Source organism: Buteo buteo, chromosome 23, assembly GCF_964188355.1.
Source record: "Buteo buteo chromosome 23, bButBut1.hap1.1, whole genome shotgun sequence".
NCBI classification, from domain to species: Eukaryota; Metazoa; Chordata; class Aves; order Accipitriformes; family Accipitridae; genus Buteo; species Buteo buteo.
Window position 1 is genome coordinate 21,813,634 of NC_134193.1, and position 18,166 is coordinate 21,831,799.

The 18,166-nt window shown below is 37.8% G+C and overlaps 1 protein-coding gene across 3 annotated transcripts in view; it reads left to right on the plus strand.

The window, feature by feature from the left end:
- Positions 1-17,764, plus strand: part of RABGAP1 (RAB GTPase activating protein 1) — a 75,171-nt gene extending 57,407 nt beyond the window's left edge. For all 3 annotated transcript variants that reach the window (XM_075055637.1, XM_075055640.1, XM_075055638.1), the window contains 11 exons: positions 1,318-1,443; positions 2,084-2,227; positions 3,838-3,879; positions 4,224-4,352; positions 8,922-9,014; positions 10,020-10,130; positions 12,933-13,037; positions 13,532-13,615; positions 14,401-14,472; positions 15,029-15,226; positions 16,031-17,764. In XM_075055637.1, the coding sequence (XP_074911738.1) occupies positions 1,318-1,443; positions 2,084-2,227; positions 3,838-3,879; positions 4,224-4,352; positions 8,922-9,014; positions 10,020-10,130; positions 12,933-13,037; positions 13,532-13,615; positions 14,401-14,472; positions 15,029-15,226; positions 16,031-16,153 (1,227 nt within the window). In that variant the 3' untranslated portion in view covers positions 16,154-17,764. The remainder of the gene's footprint in view (positions 1-1,317; positions 1,444-2,083; positions 2,228-3,837; positions 3,880-4,223; positions 4,353-8,921; positions 9,015-10,019; positions 10,131-12,932; positions 13,038-13,531; positions 13,616-14,400; positions 14,473-15,028; positions 15,227-16,030) is intronic.
- The last annotated feature ends 402 nt before the right edge of the window (positions 17,765-18,166 follow it).

An 18,166-nucleotide genomic window follows, 5' to 3' on the forward strand; every position in this document is an offset into this window, starting at 1 on the left:
TCTGCAGTTTTCAGTGGAAGAGGAAGTGTGGTCTTCAGTGGAGGATTTTCCATAATGTTGTAAAGTCAGTGAAGGATATAGAAGAGATTGTAAACTCCATTCTTTTGAAAGAAAAGCCAAATTATTAACGATAACAACCTTTTAGTTCTCTGTAACTGTAATCTGAAATATTTACTTGGTGAGCAGTTAATTCTTTATTACTACACTGAATCAGATCAAGAAGGGTGATACTTTCTGATAGAAGAACTGAACACTTACTGAAACATAGATGCTTTCTTTTAGCTTTTTCATTGTCATAATGTCCTTTTTTTTTTAATATCCATTGCATTAGAGAGACTCACTGTCAAGAATGAACCATGTGTTATTCTAGAGTTTTTTCTTTAGCAATAGCTGTTGCTTCTGGGAATAATGTATCCATTTAAAAAGGCTACATTTCAAATAAGTTTCTTTTTATTTGATTCTCTTTGAAGTCAGCCTTTGGAGTGTGGCTGCTAGGGAAAATAAATATTAAAAAGAAATGTTGCAGAAAAGGAAATTAAGTTTCTGCTAGTCCTTTGCTACCAGTTTGGAATGTCTCAGCAAAGTTTTCAGTTTTAACAAACTCCATCTGCAGATTAATAGTAGAATACTTGAGATGGATGCTCTGTCCCTTTACAGGAACAAGTGATTGACCCGAAGTCAGACTTTACTATGGAAATATGAAAACTGAATTTTGATGTCAGGGAAAAACGTCTAAACACTGATGAGCTTTGATGAGTGTTTCTTCAGTTTTTGGCAGGAAAGGGATATTGAACTCTCCCAAACCAATGCTGAGTTGTGATGTGTGGAATTTTTGTTAGCAGTTACTGGTCTTTCTTATTCCTGCCAGCTAATAAGTAAACATCAAATGTAATAATGTCATTTAAAAAGGTAAATATATTGTTGGGAATAAGGGAAAGATCTCTGTTTAACATCCTCTAGTAATACTGCTTCTGTCTTAGTTACATAGGTGAGAAAGGGTTAGGCTGTTAAAATTCTGTAAGATTCTGATTCTGACACAATTTGGAACCAAGAAACTGCTTTGGTCTTGATGTCTGAAAGATGTATTTTTAGTCGAGCGATTGAGAGGTGGTTTATTCCACAGAACAAGAATGAAATGCTGTTTGCCACACTAGACATAATTTTGTGTGTTAGTATTTTTGTTTACTTTTAAACTGGGTAGGGCCAGAATAAAAAGGAGTGACAATTTAGCCTTTCTGTAAGAGGGAAGTAAGGGCAAATGGAACCGATGTGAAAGATTTAAATGCTCTGTGATAAATACACTTTCTTCTCTCACAGATGCCTGAGGAGCAAGCTTTCAGTGTTCTGGTTAAAATCATGTTTGATTATGGACTCAGGGAACTTTTCAAACAAAACTTTGAAGATTTGCACTGCAAGTTCTATCAGCTGGAGCGCCTCATGCAGGTAGGTGTTCAAACTTACATGAAGTGAATGGAGCAGAGCCCGCAATTCAAAACTAGCTATTTTTATTATATGTGAATAGTGTTTGTGACCTCTTAGTAAGGATGAAGAGTGAGGACTATCCATATTGGGGGTTTTTTAAGAATAGAGAATGTTGACTCGAGACCAGTCTGATGCTGCTGGCAGTGTGCAGTAAGTTTGAAGGCAGACGTGTCTGACCAGTTGAGTGGCTCTCCTATGGCCATGGCATAGCAGTGACTTCTGAGCTCACTGCAGGCACACCACACAGTGGCTTTGCAGTGTCACCACGTCCACTGCCTGGGTTTCCTGCGAAGGTGGGAGCTCGGAGATTGAACTCGTTGTGCTTGTGATAGAGTGTCCTTCTGAGCATCCACACTGGGACAAGCCTTCGGCATCCTTAGAAGGTCCTTCAGCTTGTCAGACAGCTGTCTTGGCAGGCATGGGTGGATACAGAAGCCTTGCTGCACTGATTGTCACACTACCCTACTTATTGCTGTTACTTTGGGATTTCAGCTACAGTTCCAAAATAGTATAAATTAACTTTCAGTATTTATGTGTGGTGGTTTTTTTTGTTGTTGTTGTTGTTTTTTTGTTTTTTTGTTTTTTTTTTTTTTATTACTAGGAATACATTCCTGATCTGTATAACCACTTTCTGGACATTAGCCTTGAAGCTCACATGTATGCTTCCCAATGGTTCCTTACCCTGTTCACTGCAAAATTCCCTCTCTACATGGTCTTCCATATTATTGACTTACTCTTATGTGAGGTATGTGTTATAATTGGAGACTTGTACTGCTAGCAACTTTTGACAGTTTCTCACTATCTTGATTCATGTCCTTGTTACTATCTGTTCTTTCAGAGCTAGGCATGTGATAATTATTTTTATGTAGAAGTGTTATGTTTCTGCAATGAAAAAGAGTTCTCAGCATTTTAAAGATATAAATTAGGAGTCAATTATCTGTATAAAAGATTATAATCTCTTATTTCTTGTAACACTGCTGAACCTATGTGAGATTCTGTACAGTGCTTATGGGATGAGAGTTAATTTACAAATATGTGGATTCCTCTGTTGTTAAATTGTATTATATGCAATGATAACTTATTTTTTTTCTAGAATATCGTTGCATAGAGGCCATTTGGTATAAAATTGCCCAGTTAACTCTCATGCTGGTAATCTAACAAGCTTGGAGCTCTTTCTCCTGGAAACTTGAAGTCTCTTTATGTTTCACAGCACGTATTTAGAGAGCAAAATTCTTTACACTGAGATTTAGTATGTTATCATGTTTAGAACATTATATTTGGTAGTATATATGGTGTATATATATATGGTAGTACTGTACTTTGAGTCAGAGGTTATTAACATAAGTGAACAAATCACATTTTGTACTGAAGCATCCTTGAGTTATTTAATGATTACTCTTTTACTTGCTGATAAGCATTACGTATCCATTCTTCATTGGATCTGCAGTTGTTATTGTGAAGTGGCAGTTTGTCTGCATTTCCTTTACTGAAGGGCTTCAGCATTCATAATTCTCCTGGGTTTTACCCTTTCTCTGTATCTATCTGCAGCTTGCTTTGTCCATGTGCCAATGTAATAGAAAGCAACAGATGGCATAGAGAAAATCAGTTCTATTTGTTTAGAAACACATTTTCAATTCATAAATAGTAAATGTGTTCATAGTGAAGTTTTAAGGTTTTTCTGTCATTTTAAAGTAAAAGTAAAAGAATAATTTAGTGTGAAAAACAAAGACAGAATCTTGAAATAAGATGAGCGACGTGTTTTGATTATCAAAGGTATCCCTTAAGAAGGTGTATGCTACTACTGACTATAGGAACTGCTTGTATTTAATTGGACAAAAGAAATGAAACACTTCTAACCAGTAGTGGCAAAATAGATGCCATGGGACTCTGTCCTAAAGTGAGTCACTTTCTTTTTCATTACATGAATTATCCCAATTTTTAATACCAGAACTTAATATATTGATGTATATTTTGCTGCATTTGAATCCAGTGTTTTCAGAAGTTGCTGTATGAAATTAAATTATCTTGAGCTGACCAACTAGTTATTAAAAAATAAAATGAAGTACACAACAGTGCCTTCATCATTTCAGAGTTTCAAACTACTAAGGAGATAGTAAAACCTGTGTTGAAACATTGTTTTTGCTATCTGTAATGGATATCCAGTAAAGATACCTTCCTAGTTGTTTGCAAAGTCATTCTCTGGGCCTTTGATTTAATATAGCACCTGGTTACGGTTGTATTCTGGTTCTCCTTTTCACAGAAACTAGACAAACAACAAAACGCATCAAATAAATTAATATCCAGGCTTGTATATACTGCGGAATTAATTTATTTTGTCATTATTTTTCTCTCTAGGGAATAAGTGTTATCTTTAACGTTGCACTGGGACTATTAAAAGTGAGTTTTCTATATTACATTGTGTTTTTTGCATCATCATGCACCATATAAAAAATTAAGATGCCTGTTAGAAAAGTATTATGCTTATTTTTGAAAAGTTAACAACTTCCTGTATTACATGTTCTGTTGTCTGGCATGCCCTGTACAGCACAGTGCTTTTTGGGGTGGGGTGGCAGGGAAATGGAAGGTTGCAGAAATAGAAACAAACGCTATTTGCAGAAGGTTAAAAAGTAGTTATGTTCTTGGAGCTTTACAAAACTGTTGTTTGCTTTATTGTCTCTGGGAATTCAGTAATTGTACAAAATCTGCTTTGTAGTTACTGGGTTTTCTTTCCTTGTCTCTAGACGACGAAGGATGATTTGTTACTGACTGACTTTGAAGGGGCTTTAAAATTCTTCCGTGTACAGCTGCCCAAGAGATACCGTTCAGAAGAAAATGCAAAAAAGCTGATGGAATTAGCATGTAATATGAAGGTAAAGATGTGGTGATAGCAACTGCAAGCATATCTTTAATGGATACATTTTCTGTCTCCACATATAACTGTGCAACTCGCTTGTCCGAATGCAAATACATTGCAGATACTTCACAGTGAAACACAGTAAAGCCCCAAGATTCTCAAGTGATATGAGCCCACCTGCAGAACTCAAAACCAGAGTGGCTATCAGAAAGCAATATTCAGTGTTAACGAAAATCAGACTACTTCAAAAAAACCCTTAAATGACTAATGGTACTAATATAAAGTAATTGCAGACATCTCTGCAGTTCTTTGATGAAATCTTTCTCCGATAGTAGCTGCAAACAGGGTAGTATCTTTCATTGAGATGTAGTGCGGAGGTTTCATTTAAAATAGAGTAAATAATGCAGAAACAGAATGTAAATTTTCAGACAGAAGATGGCTGTTTTTAACTGTGGGTGCACGTGATGTTTATGTACTGCAGTAGGGAGCTCATTTAAAATGCATTGATAGATTTACAGATCTTTTAGGGACATGAAGGAATATGATTTGGCATTTAAAATTTCTTAGAAGTCAAGCTAGGGAAATGACCTTGAGGTTTATGTGTTCCCTGTGTGAGGTTTTGATTTGTCATTGTTTTATGGTGGGGGATGTATGCCCCCCCCCCCTTTTTTTTTTAAAGCATTTTAAGTTAATTTCCCATGCAAGACTATTTCACTTGTACTCTAGGTAGCTGACAATAACAGGTTAATCTGTTATGATCTTTGTAGTCTAAAGAGAGTCTACTTTATATGAAATTCAACAAAGTGCTGGCTAGGTTGTATGTTGTCTAGATCTGCCACAGTTAGTCTTTTAATAATGCAAAAAAGCATTGTTTTTTGTGAGCAGCCCATGTGGGAGGTTTGCAGCATTGGCTTCCTTGGCTTTTCATCTGGGTACTGGAAACAAGTGCTAAGACGCTCTGGTTGGAAGTAGGGCTCTGACATACTGTACAGTGTTTGGTGTGCAGATGTTTCTGAACATGAATCTTTTGTAAGGACCTACTTTTGAGGCTAGCAAACTCATCTAGACTGTCTTTTAATGTGGTCATCACAGCCGTTTGACTTCTCCCACAAATCATTGATTAACTGTTCATACAGTCAATGTTTAGGAAATACTGATGATAATTAGACTTCTGACTTGCATAACAGAAACCATGTATCACAGTAAAATGTCATCTCTGGTCCTTGTAGGAGCCTTCTGAATAGAATAGAAACATAGCAACTAGAGTTCAGTGTGTACTAGAGAAATGTTTTTCTGTAAATGAATTAATCTCAGTAATTCCTGTTTTCTTCATAGAATTTATTCAGAGAGCTCTGTGAGCTCTCCTGTATGTTTGAACTACTGAGGTAAACAGTGGAATGTTGGGTTTTTTTGCTTGATGGTGGGTTTTTTTAGATTTCAGTTGCCCACTAAGCCCTATTTCTTAAATATGACTATATGAAATGAAAGTTCTAGCCTTTGACATTAAGACTTTAGATATATATAGCAAATATTGCATTACCTTACAGCTGAAAGTCAATTGCTTTTTTAATCAGTAAATACTGTAACTAAAGCTTTATATGACCACTTTGGAATAAGCCCTTAAAGTTAAATTTCTGAAAAAAGTTAAGAGATAAGAAATTATTGATTCTTCTTTATAGAGGATTGAGTTCTAAAATGGAATTTTGATAATTTATTTAGTGTATTTTAAGGAAGCTGTGATTCTTTTGTTACAGTTTCTGTTGCCTGACGTGCAGGCGTGGCGACCTGGTTCAGGAACGGCGGCCTCCATCCATTAGCTTGCAGACACCAGTGTGGTGGACAGCAAATGGCGTTTATTGGTGGTCGACACAGCGTTATATAGCCTAAGTTTATAACGCCACTTCCGCCTGCTTACATCGTAAATTAAACACTATTGGTCATTAGTAGAGAGGCTCTAACTTTCCGTACAACGCGAGATCTTCCGACCACCAGACCCTAATTACCTACAGTTTCACATAGATTAATTTTTAGTCAAATACACTGGTATGGCTCAAAGTATCCTTCTTCCTTAAAATTCACTAGAGGAATTCTTTGTAGCATCAGTGCATAAGCACACAACTTCTCTAGTATGTTAACATTCAAGGCATCTTGTACTCCTGGTGTAGTAGCAGTACGCATAACAGTATTCCGCATAGAGTTCAAGCATATCTTGTATGAAACTAGTGTAGAAATTACAGAATAATAAAGAATAAAGCAAGCTATTTTAGCTCTCCAATCGTTTAACATTAGCCACAGATTAGATGTCACACTTGCATCTGGTTAAGATCATATGTAAGGAGTGCATTTGCCTTTCATGTTTCTGAATAACAACTTGTTCCGCTTCCCACTCTGTCAAAATTCACTGCGTTCCCAGTGCTGTGTGAAGTAGTTAAAGCAAACAGTCTTCTCTGAGCGGTACACGGCAAGGTTGTCCACTGCTTCCTTGAGTGCCGTGTGGTTTTGGTGGGATTAAATGGGAGTTTATGGAGAAAGTACAGACTGCATGACTGGGCTCTGCACAGATGCTGAACACTTCTGTATCACATCCATGTGTGGTGCCCCTGATGGGAGTGCTGCACATAATTGCTTTCTTTGACCTAAAATAGAAGTCCTTTGCTGTCAGTAGAAATCTCTGGCTCTGTATCTGGAAGTGTTTTTGAGCAGAAAAGGGCCTGATGTCAAAATAAATCATTTATAGGAAGGAAGAAGTAGCCTGGCTAAGGCATTGTGATTACAACAGCATTCTGCTGGAAAGGAGGTCAGTAAATGATCATCTTGAGACAACACTAGATTCTTAAAGTCACTCCTCAATGTTGCTGTCAAATGTTAACAGAGTTGCTGCTGCCTCCCGTGCCCCTGAAAAACTGTGGTGGGACTTCAGTGTTCATTTCTGCTTTCTATCGCCATGCAAACCCAAAGGCCTTGCTGACTTCCCCAGGGCATGGTTCCCTCGAGGGCTCCAATGTCCAGAATCAGTGACAACAGCAAATCTTCTCAGGATCACCTCATTGTTGGTATCTAAAGGCAAAACTGGTTTAATGCACTTGGAAAAGTAGAAGATGAAAATACAATGGTGTGCCTTCCTTCCTTTTGTCTCATGGGGCTGGTTGCCTCCCTTCTCAAGATCAAACCTTCACATAGCTTGTGATTTGATGTATGAAACCCAATACTTTCGGCAGTGTTTGAGCTGGGGCAGAGCAGTGGAATAATCAACTCAAGATACTGGCTTCATTGTCAGTAAAGGGTTAATACTCTGGGTATTTGTCTGGAGTGCTTCTTAAGAATAACTTCTGCAGTTGTTTTATGGCTGGACTGACTCCAGATAAATGGGCTGGCATCTCCAAAAAAATGTCAGCTGAAGTACGGTGAAATGCTTCTGTGCAGCTCTCACTAGAGGGAGCCTAGCTACCAGTTTTCTACAGTTCATTTCAAGTAAGATTGTTAATGATAAAACCAAAGATAAGAGAAACTAAACATGTTTTCCATTTTGCTTGTCATTTAGGCATGTAGTATTTGTTTAACATGTTTCTCAGACAAGGCTTTTTTTTAAAGAGGAAAACATAGCCATAACTTTTTAATTTATTTGGTTTACTGAAATAATAATAAAGGTTCAGCAGCAACTTTTTAATACTAGAGATAAATTTAGATGCATACTAACTTGCAGGTGAAACACTTGCAGTGGTCTTGGCATAGTCTCTGTTGCTAAACCATTGTAGTGTGTGGCACAGTTGATAGGTGACGCCAGGAAAGATGCTGGTCAGGATCTGTTACAGGTTCTCTTGTGTTCTCTGTCCCTGTAGGACTTGAACACTGTGCACAAAATATTGAATTCAGCACCACCTTTCTCTCCCTTCTCACAGACGGGGAATCTGGGACCCTGCGAGGGTCACTTCCCTAGTGTTGTGTGTCTGACAAAGCCGTGGACAGAATTCCAGCCTTCCGAATCCCAGAGCAGCAGGGGACAGAGCATATGTGCTTCTGAGTTGTTGCTGCTTGTCGAGACACCTAGGCAACTCTGGGACTGGGCTGTTTTCTACTGAGCTTGAGTGACACTAGCAGAAATGTCAGCTGAGCCTGCACTTGCCCTTTCAGCATTTGCAGTCTCATGTAAAGTAAACCAAATACTTCTGCATGATGATAAATGTTACAGCTGAAAAAGCAGCTGAAGAAACTTCAGCGTCATGCTAGTTCAAAAATTAAACGCATCTTGTGGGTTTCGAGGCAATCTGTTATGCTAAGCCACTGTAGTATTTGGAGTATCAAATAGCTGCGCAGCACCAAGGAAAACTCAGGTAGGATGCTCCTGTGGATGCCTTTCAAAAACTTTTCTATGTTCCACAAAAGGATAAGAGGAAGGGACACTTCTGTCATTATGTGGAATAGAATTTTTGACCATTTCTGAGGGTTTGATACTCAAAACTGAGTGAAGATATTAGCTGTGTTTTGTAGAAGGCAGGAGTTGCCTAAAGCTTGTACCATAACCCTTTGTGAATTGTGTTCTTTTATTGATGTTCTGGGCAGGAACTAATGGGCTGCTTTAATTTAGATTAGCCAAAAGAAGCTGAAGAAATATGAAAAGGAATATCATACCATGAGAGAGCAGCAAGCTCAACAGGAGGATCCTATAGAAAGATATGAGGTAATGCTTCCCTACTCCAGTCTGATTTAACATACAGTACCTGCAGGAAGTTCCTGCTTCGACTCGTTTTTCTTTGAGCTGTTTTTGCTTTGTGACCAGTCTGGGTACAACAGGGGAATCAGCTACATGAACATGAAGTGAATCTCTATATATTGACAATGTTAATCAGGATGGGGTTGTTGTGAGCCCAGCTTCATGATGAAAAAAGGAATAGTATGAATTTATATTTGGGCTTATACGGCTGTTTCACTAGAGCCTGTTTCTAGCACTTGTGTAACATGCTGATTGCACCAAAAGCCGTGAACAGAAAGAAAATGCCCAACTGATTATAACTCTGCCTTCCATTGATTATAATCCTGCCTTCACTCCTCTCCCTAATTTCAAATGATGTATGGTATGGTAAGTATATATTTTTATAAATATTTTATTTATCATGTAAGTATAATAGACAAATAAATTTTATATGTAAAATTATGTATGTGTATACATAACACAATAACACACACACAAATTTATATATTTTAAGCTGAAGAGTTTTATGTAAACTTTCTTTAATTCTGTCTGTGTGCTGGGAGTTGTAACAGGAGAGAGAAAATAGAGTGGTTTTCCCATGATCCTCCTCTCTCACCTGTTTCCAGCATACAAATTCTATTTTGCACCAAGAAAATCAGTACTTGTAGGAACCTCCTGGCAATGTATTGATGGCAGAATGACACCCCTACTATTGCAGTGTTCAAAAACATTTCTGTAGCTCAACAAGTAATAGCTGAGCAGAGTTATTTATACATGGTTTCTTCTTAAGGCTAATATTTTATTTACTTTTATTTTATATTTACAATATGGCTAGCTAGTTTTGTCCTCATTGAATTTCATGCAGGTAGAGTTGTCTTTGCATACTTAAGATTTAAGGTAGGCATTTGTGCTTAGGCACAGTAAGCACTGTGTTTTATAGACAAACACCTGGGACGACCTTTTTCTTTATTTCTTTTGTTTTGTTTCCCACAGCGTGAGAACCGGCGCCTACAAGAAGCAAACATGAGGCTTGAGCAAGAAAATGATGATCTTGCACATGAACTGGTGACCAGCAAGATTGCTCTGCGAAAAGATTTAGACAATGTAAGACATGTCTTTATGCTGTCCAGTGGAGACAACGTACTAGGGCTAATTCCTCATTACTCCTCTCATCGGAGAGGAGATACATAGAGTATTTTTCATTTGAGTGAGACAGGATTCTTCCCTCCATGTCCTTATTGCACGCTGATGATATATAGGCCTGTGTCAGAGGTCCACAGGAAACAGGACAGGTGACTGAAATACTAGTTACTCTGAAAAGCATTCAGAGTAATTGGAGGGAGAGGAAAGGTTCTGAGCCTGTACTTGAGTAGTTGCTTTCTTCTCTATGTATTTTAAAAGAAGGTCTACCAGGAGCTAAGTCAAGTCTTTGAATTGTCACAGAGATAATAACATGGATGCCATATTTTGTTTTCCTTCAACTAGTATTCTTATTCATAAGATTTCACAGCAGACAGGCTTCTGCAAAGTGCCTAATAAACTTGAAAGTCTGAGTCTGTCTGGGTCTCAGTGGAATCAGATGTCAGGTAGATTAGGCAACTATGAAAATGTTATTGTGGTTTCCATTTGGCTTGTTGAAATGTGCCCATGTGAACTCATCATCCTGGGTTGTTTCCCATATTAGTAGAGTTCTCAGGAGGAAACTTCCGGTTCTCTTTGTGTTATAAGATTACTTTTTTTTAAGCTTGCTGTCCCATTCCCTTCTTTACATACTCATGTTTGGAAGATATTATTAGGAAATGCTTTTTTTTACAGGACATGCAGAGACAGAAAGATAATGGCATTTGTAGTGCACGTGGTAGGCTAGAACGCATTTAGTCTATCTGCTTGGGGAGATGAGGGGAAGAGTTCAAGTGCTCATGTTTTGCCATTCTTGTTCTGTACCAAGATAAATGCATTTCTCAAATCTCAAAGGAAAATGACTTTTGAAAATCATACAGTGCAGGAGTTGACAGGCTTTAAAATGTTTCAGCTTATCTGCTTCAGAGAATTTAAGGTTTCCCACGGTCTCTTGGAACCTTGCTGTTGGAAAAATATTCATAGTAGATGTTGATGCTAATGGGTGAATGTTGCTCTTAATGAGGTTTGGTTTATGACTTTCAAGTTTACTACATCTACTGCTCTTTAGTGTTAAAATCTGTGAATCATAGAAGTATGTTCTAGAAGCAGAGTTTTCACGATGCATTGGTATGTTCACTTCCTGTTACCTGTGCTTTTTCACCTCATTAAAGATAGCTCATAGAAGGCTATGCAGACTGCCCAGTGGTTGCACTCAGGGGTTGGACTCCAGCAAAAAATGTACTGAAGAAGCTTTTTGTATCAGCTATTAACTGTTGTTTGTGGCTGCTTGAGCCTGTGTGAGACACAGTTATGCTTTTACATTGATTCGTTTAAATGGAGAGCTGGGAGAGGAACAAAATTAAGCAAAATCTTTTGAGATACCTCCTTGGATATATAATAGTCATGCCTTCAAAGATGGTAAATGATGTTGGCAGCATTTGGGTTATCCCCCAGGAGGAGATAGGTAGGTTTGATCCTACTTTAGGACCCTGATTAATTCTTCTGATTGGATCCTGAAATGATAAGTTTCATTCTACTAGCCAGACATCCTGAAAGAAAAGTACCAAAGGACATTGTGTAACACACCTTTTCTAATACCTTCATGGCATGTATGAAATCTTGCAACCTAAAAGATCAAAGCAAAGCATTTGGAAATACAAGACTTTCCTTAATATCCTTTGCACTAGGCCAGAAAATAGGATTCATTTTTCTGCTGTTGTTGGACTCCCACATCCTAGTTTTCTTTAACTTTAAAACAGCTTAAAAACCATGTATAATGAAAAGGTGTTCTTTTTGCCTTTGCTATCTGTTTTAAAGGATCAGCAGGACTTCAAGGGACTAAAATTCACTTTTTGATTTTCTTCCTTTGAAGGGAATTGGTACAGCTACTTTCTGAAGATTTATATATCAGTTGAATTATTGATCTATTTTTATGTAGAATTCATCCACCTATTGGGAAGTACTGCATTGCTGTGTATAAGACAGGAAAAGGTGTCTTAACTTTCCAGAGAGAGTTTTTAGTGGTTTATAAAGCACCCAAGATTTTTCAACAATACATCTTTATTCTTAAAAAACTGCAGTAAAAAAGGATTGTATGGTTTCTGGTGGGACATCTCTCCTCTTTAAGGAGGAAAGGAGAGAGGGGTCTGACTCATGTTTGCTTTGGCAGCTAAGTTTTTTTCATGCAGTATTTTCTGGGTCATGTAATAAAGATGGTGTCACATCCATTGGTAGGTGTCAGAGAGTTCTGGGGCTTTTTTAAATGGCCTAAAGGCATTTTTCATTAATTCTCTTTTCACTGCAAGGTTGAATGTTTGCAAATTGAACTTAGGTCTAAGCTGGTTATAGTCTTTTATTGATCTTGCACATTGTGAGCTGTTCTGTGCCTTTTGTTGTCCTCCAAATGTATTGGTCAACTTCCAGTCTGGATGAGAAAACAAAACTTATTTCTGTTATTGGATTTCTTTGGAGCAATCCCTACTCCAGTTTTGCTAAAACTAATCACTGAATTCAAGGAGGAGTTTTGGAGTGATGGAGTGTAGTGGTATACTTTGTAAATTGTGATTTGTTTCTGATTTGACATTGCAGATGGTAATTTTTAGAAAAATAATTTTCAGAATAAAGTTTTGTTGTTGTTAATAACAATGAACAGACCCTTATTAAGGAGAATGAAAAGACTGCAATCTTGGCTGTGTCCTACTGGATCCGGTGCCCATGGCTGCCCAGCAGCATCGGCACAGCAAGAAAGCTTCTCTTCAGTGCTGTACTCCGCTCTTTGTGTTTCAGGCGGAGGAAAAGGCAGATGCTCTGAATAAAGAACTGCTAATGACCAAACAGAAGTTGATTGATGCAGAAGAAGAAAAGAGGCGCCTAGAAGAAGAATCAGCTCAGGTTAGGGGCATTTCTGTCACTTTCACATTTCTATGCAGTACAGAAATTGGAAGACAAAAAAAAAAAGAAAAAAAAAGTGACAAGTGTGGGAAGGGCTTAATGTCCTAAGTAATGTTTGTCCTTCTTCTGTAGTGTAAAGGACGTCAGCAAAGCAGAATTCTTTGCTTTCCTGCCAGGTGCTTCACAGGGTAGTGAATTTTTAAGTTGAAGTCACGAAGGCACAGACTGTGCCAGAGATTGCTGCACAGAGAGGCAGTATAGGACTTCAGCTGTCAGCATGTTTCTTAAATACTTTCTTCTTCTCTTAGCTAGTCAATTTTTCTAACAATGATGGCCACCAAAGTCCGGCTTTTCCTTGTCTGCATGGAGCTGAGCTAGACCATTGTTCCCTGGTGTAGAGTATAACAGTAAGGTTAAGGAGAAGGAGGAAATACCGCCTGGTTATTTTTCAGACTGTACAAATATAAAAACCCTTTACTTTCTTTTTTCTGCAGCTGAAGGAAATGTGTCGTAGGGAACTAGATAAGGCAGAGTCAGAGATCAAAAAGAACAGCTCTATTATTGGTGACTACAAACAGGTAAGTACAACTTAATGATGATGTGGTTTGCTATCAAATTGCAAGACTTTCTCAGGTATTTTAGGAGATTATTAGAAATAAGTGTAATCTGTGTCATGCATTTGAGGAGACATTTTAGCTATTTTAAATGGGAAGCTTGTGGTTGGTTTTGCATTTTCTTTTGCTGAGATCCTGATGCTTGGTGGTCAGTTCTGTTTGCCCCTAATGTAGGTATTTGTAGGTCATCAGTCACCACAGCCACAGTTACAGTCTAATGTTGTTCAGGTGGGCTCTTGTATATCAAAGGTTCACCTCATTCCAAAAAAAACATTCTCTCCCAGCTTCCCTTCTTCAATCGAATGATAACTGCAGTTCAGAAATAAATAAGATGCCTTTTTCCTTTCAAAGATTTTGCTTTGGAATTCAAGCTCCTGATCATAAGGTATCAAGGGAGCAAATTCATGTATCTTTTTAGTGGGCCCATAACCTTCAAAACATTCTTAAGTCTGCATCATGCAACAAAAAGAGCCATGCTATTCCTAACCTTTTCTGGCTCCTTTAGCAAGGCCAAACTGCTAATTACTTATGTTGAAACTGCACCTTTTCCTGTGGGCATAGAATAATCTGTAGAGAATGAGAATATGTACAACGAGACAACTTAATGCAGCATCCCAATTTTCCTGGCTTTCTAAGAGCCCTCAGACTATCCATGTTAATATTCCTGTAGCATTTATTTGTGCTTTAGCATTCATTTGGAAGGAAATTTACATTTATAAATGGTCTGGTAACATAATTTTGCTTGTCAGATTTGTTCCCAGCTGAGTGAGCGACTGGAAAAGCAACAAACAGCAAATAAAGCTGAAATTGAGAAAATACGGGTAAGAGACCAGATAGATCCACAGTCTACGTTTAAATCTCTTAGCAAAATCATAACAGAAAGCACATACTTATTTCATTACTAAAATGGTGGCTGAAAGAGGGTTCCTTAGTCACCTACAGTTTTGGAAAGAAGATTTTAAGAGGGAGAGCTTGGAGAAGAGATGAGTAACAGTCAGCTCTCTCCTATGCTATATTGGTTACATACTAATGTTGATGCTGGGCAATAATAACTGTTAATTTTGTTGAGGGGTCTTTTTTTTTTCTGGAGGAGATTTCTCTGACTGTCTCTTACCATAAAGTAACATGCAGGCAGTACAGAGCCCATTATTGTAGCAATACAGCGTTACCAAAAATACAGCAGCGTTTCCAGAGCCCATAAATCTGGGGGTGGCAGGAGTTCCTGCTTGGCTGTGCTTCCCCAAAAGTTCCTGAGTTTGCAAGTCATTAGTGGTCCCTCTCGTGTTGTGCTGCTCTTCCAGAGCAGAGGCAGGAAAAGGCTTTGATCATATCACCAGCACTTCAATGCAAGCATTCACAATCAGGTATTTACTTTAGCAAAAAGTGGATGACTGTGAGCATTGCCGGGAGTTCTTCAATAAAGAAGGCCGTGTGAAGGTTGCTAGTTCTGCCAAGGACGGTTCAGATGAGGACACAGATGAGGAGAAGGAAACGCTGAAAAACCAGCTGAGGGAAATGGAGCTTGAGCTGGCCCAGACCAAGTTGCAGCTTGTGGAGGCGGAATGTAAAATACAGGTAATGCTTTGGAGGTTCATTTTGTAGTCTCTATGGTATGTCTGCATTCCTAGAAAAGTGTGTTGTAGAGGGATTGAAACAGATCCTGCTGGTTGAAACTAACCTGCTATTTCCTGCATGGGTTATTTAACCAAACATTGGGTCTGAAAATTAGTGTATGCAGACAAAATAATTGGAATTGCATGAACTGTATTTACCAGCTACTACAACTTCCAGACAGCTGCCTGGCTGCAGTGCAGTACTTACTGACTGATCTTCTGCAACTTCTTGGAAGAAATCCAAGCTCTGACAAAGAACTGAATCATGCATTTCTTTATCTCACAATCAATGTTAAATGAAGAAGTAACATGTGACAAATGTTAGACATGTTTCTGAAAACATGATTGGAAAGCACTCCAGGTATTTGAGGTATTTGTGTAAAATATGACAATATTGTTCTTTTAGCCTAAAACTGGTATGTCAATGCTTCTTGTTCACAGAAAGGTAAAAATTAGTTAGTAGAAAGTCTGCTTTCTGTGGGAATAGCTCCCTCTCAGATAGGAAAGAATTAAAGGGTTTGGATGTACTGAAGAAAGCTGAATGTTCCACTGGGGGCAATGACACAAGTCTTGTTTTGCTTTTCAAAGCTTTTTTTTTTTTTTTTCCTTCATCAGCTTGTTGTGCTACTTTTAATTTATGTAAGACTTGTTTAACTTCTAAAGTGGCCAAGAGATTGTAGATGTCCTGGAGGCTTCTAAGTTTAACTCATATAACCTTGTACTGCAAATACATAACAAGTTAATGAAATTACTCTTCTGTTTGCAGGATTTGGAGCACCATTTGGGTCTGGCATTGAACGAAGTACAAGCTGCAAAGAAAACATGGTTCAACAGAACAATAAGCTCTATAAAAACAGTGACTGGAGTCCAAGGAAAAGAGACTTGTTGAAAAGCAGTTCTGTCAAACACACCTTCTTAACACAACACCTTTTGTTGCCTTCCTTGGCCAGATGTTTAATTCTGTGACATGAGAGGACCAGAGTGTAAATAAAATAGAAACACAGCATGTCAGGATTTCAATAGGTCAGTGATAAAGAGGATGGAAACACAAGAAAGGTTTTATTGCTAGACATGGGAACTTCATACTACTGATATTTAACAGGTGATGTAGCTAGATTGAAGCTCTTCAGAGAAACACTCCATTCTGCGGTCTGGCTGGAGGCTTTTCACAGACTAGGTACGAGAACTTACCAAACCCTAACTGTTAAGTTTACATATGATAGGTTTTTTTACAATTATAACCTTTTTTAATATTTTATTTGAAACAAAAAGTGTCACTAACAAAGTAAAAAAAAAAAATTAAAAAAAAAAAAGGAAAAAACAAACAACAAAAAAAGACAACTTTAGCAAGAACTACATCAGTGCCAGAAAGCAGTCCCCAGAGGTAGGATATGGAGAGTAGGAGGTGACATGTTTTGCTTTATGAATGGGGATGATTTCAGCATTCCTGTCGAGCAACCCCACTTTGTTTTAGTAAACGCAGCATCCATCTCTCTGTGTTTGGCATTTCTTTCTGTTACTAATCAATTCTATGCAACTCTGGGCTTTTTTGGCATGGGCTGCCAAACAAATTCACAACCTGAGGCTGGGAGACTTGTCTAAGTGCTAGACAAGAATAATCAGAATTCTTGGCAAATTTCCGTTTCATTTCTGTGTCATATTGTTTGATCCACATATCAACAGCGTTAAAATCCCCAACATGAGGACTGCTAATAAGTACTAAGTATGTGGATAGTCTGACATTTAATTGAGTCTTTTTGTTTGTTTTTTTTGTCAGTTTTTTTGTTTTGTTTTTGTTTGTTTGTTTTTACCCGGCTGTAGCAGGCCTTCTGTGAAGCTCTGAGAAAGCTTCCAGGATTTAGTTTTGCACATGGGTATGAATGGGACAAAGAAACAATAAACTGAGATATATATGAGGCAAAAATCACTGCGTGAGTGTAGCTGCAAGCATCTTATAGCTATCCAACTTGCTTCCCTGGTAACATGTTCAGAGGTTGTGTAGGTCATTTTTCATGCTCGATGCAGTTGCACTAATAGGTGCTAAACGTGCTTGGATTTCTTATTCATTGGATTGTCTTGAGTTCTCACCAGAAAGCTGTAGAATGGAGTTTTGCACCTTGTAATTTTTTTAATTTATAATGGTTTGTGTTATGCTGAAGTATCTATTGCATCAGTGGATAAATTTTGTGTGCAGTGTGAGTATAAGCTGGTAACAATAAGAGGCACTGGTTTGTATATAAAGATATTTGGTTTATTTTGTATTTCTACCTTTTTCTTGTTTACTGTACTAATGCTAGCTAATGTACTCTGTAACTACGGAATAGAACATGCTATGTCCAAGCTTTTTTCCTTAACTGCATACATTATCTCTATTGTTTAATACCAAAAAAAAAACCAACCTGTAACTCCATCAATATTAGATGCGTGGACATTGTGGTAGCATAGTTGCAGTGTGTATACTTTATGAATTGAAATATAAACTAGTAAAATTGTATAACTATTTTGTTGTTTCATTTCATTTTAACAGGAAATTAATTAAATATTTTGCAATATAAAACTAATTCTCTTCTTAAAGTAGAAGCAGTAGCATCTGCAAGGTTCTCTAAGACTGAAACTATAGTCATGCTTCAAAGGGCTTTGCTAAAAAAGACTGCATATTCTAAGTGTTGCCAACACTGCTTTATATAATAAAATCTAGGGTTTGCTTTGAAAAAAAGAAACTGCAAAAGTGACCTTGTGCAGCTTGAAGCTGGGGACTCAGTATCTCTCAAACATCTCCAATTTATAACATTTTTTTTCCATGGCCCTCCAAATTCTGCTTGGATCTGCAAAATAAATGTAGGCTAGCTCTGCTTATCATCATCAGTAACAAATTCTGTGGGGTCAAGTGCCGTTCACGTCA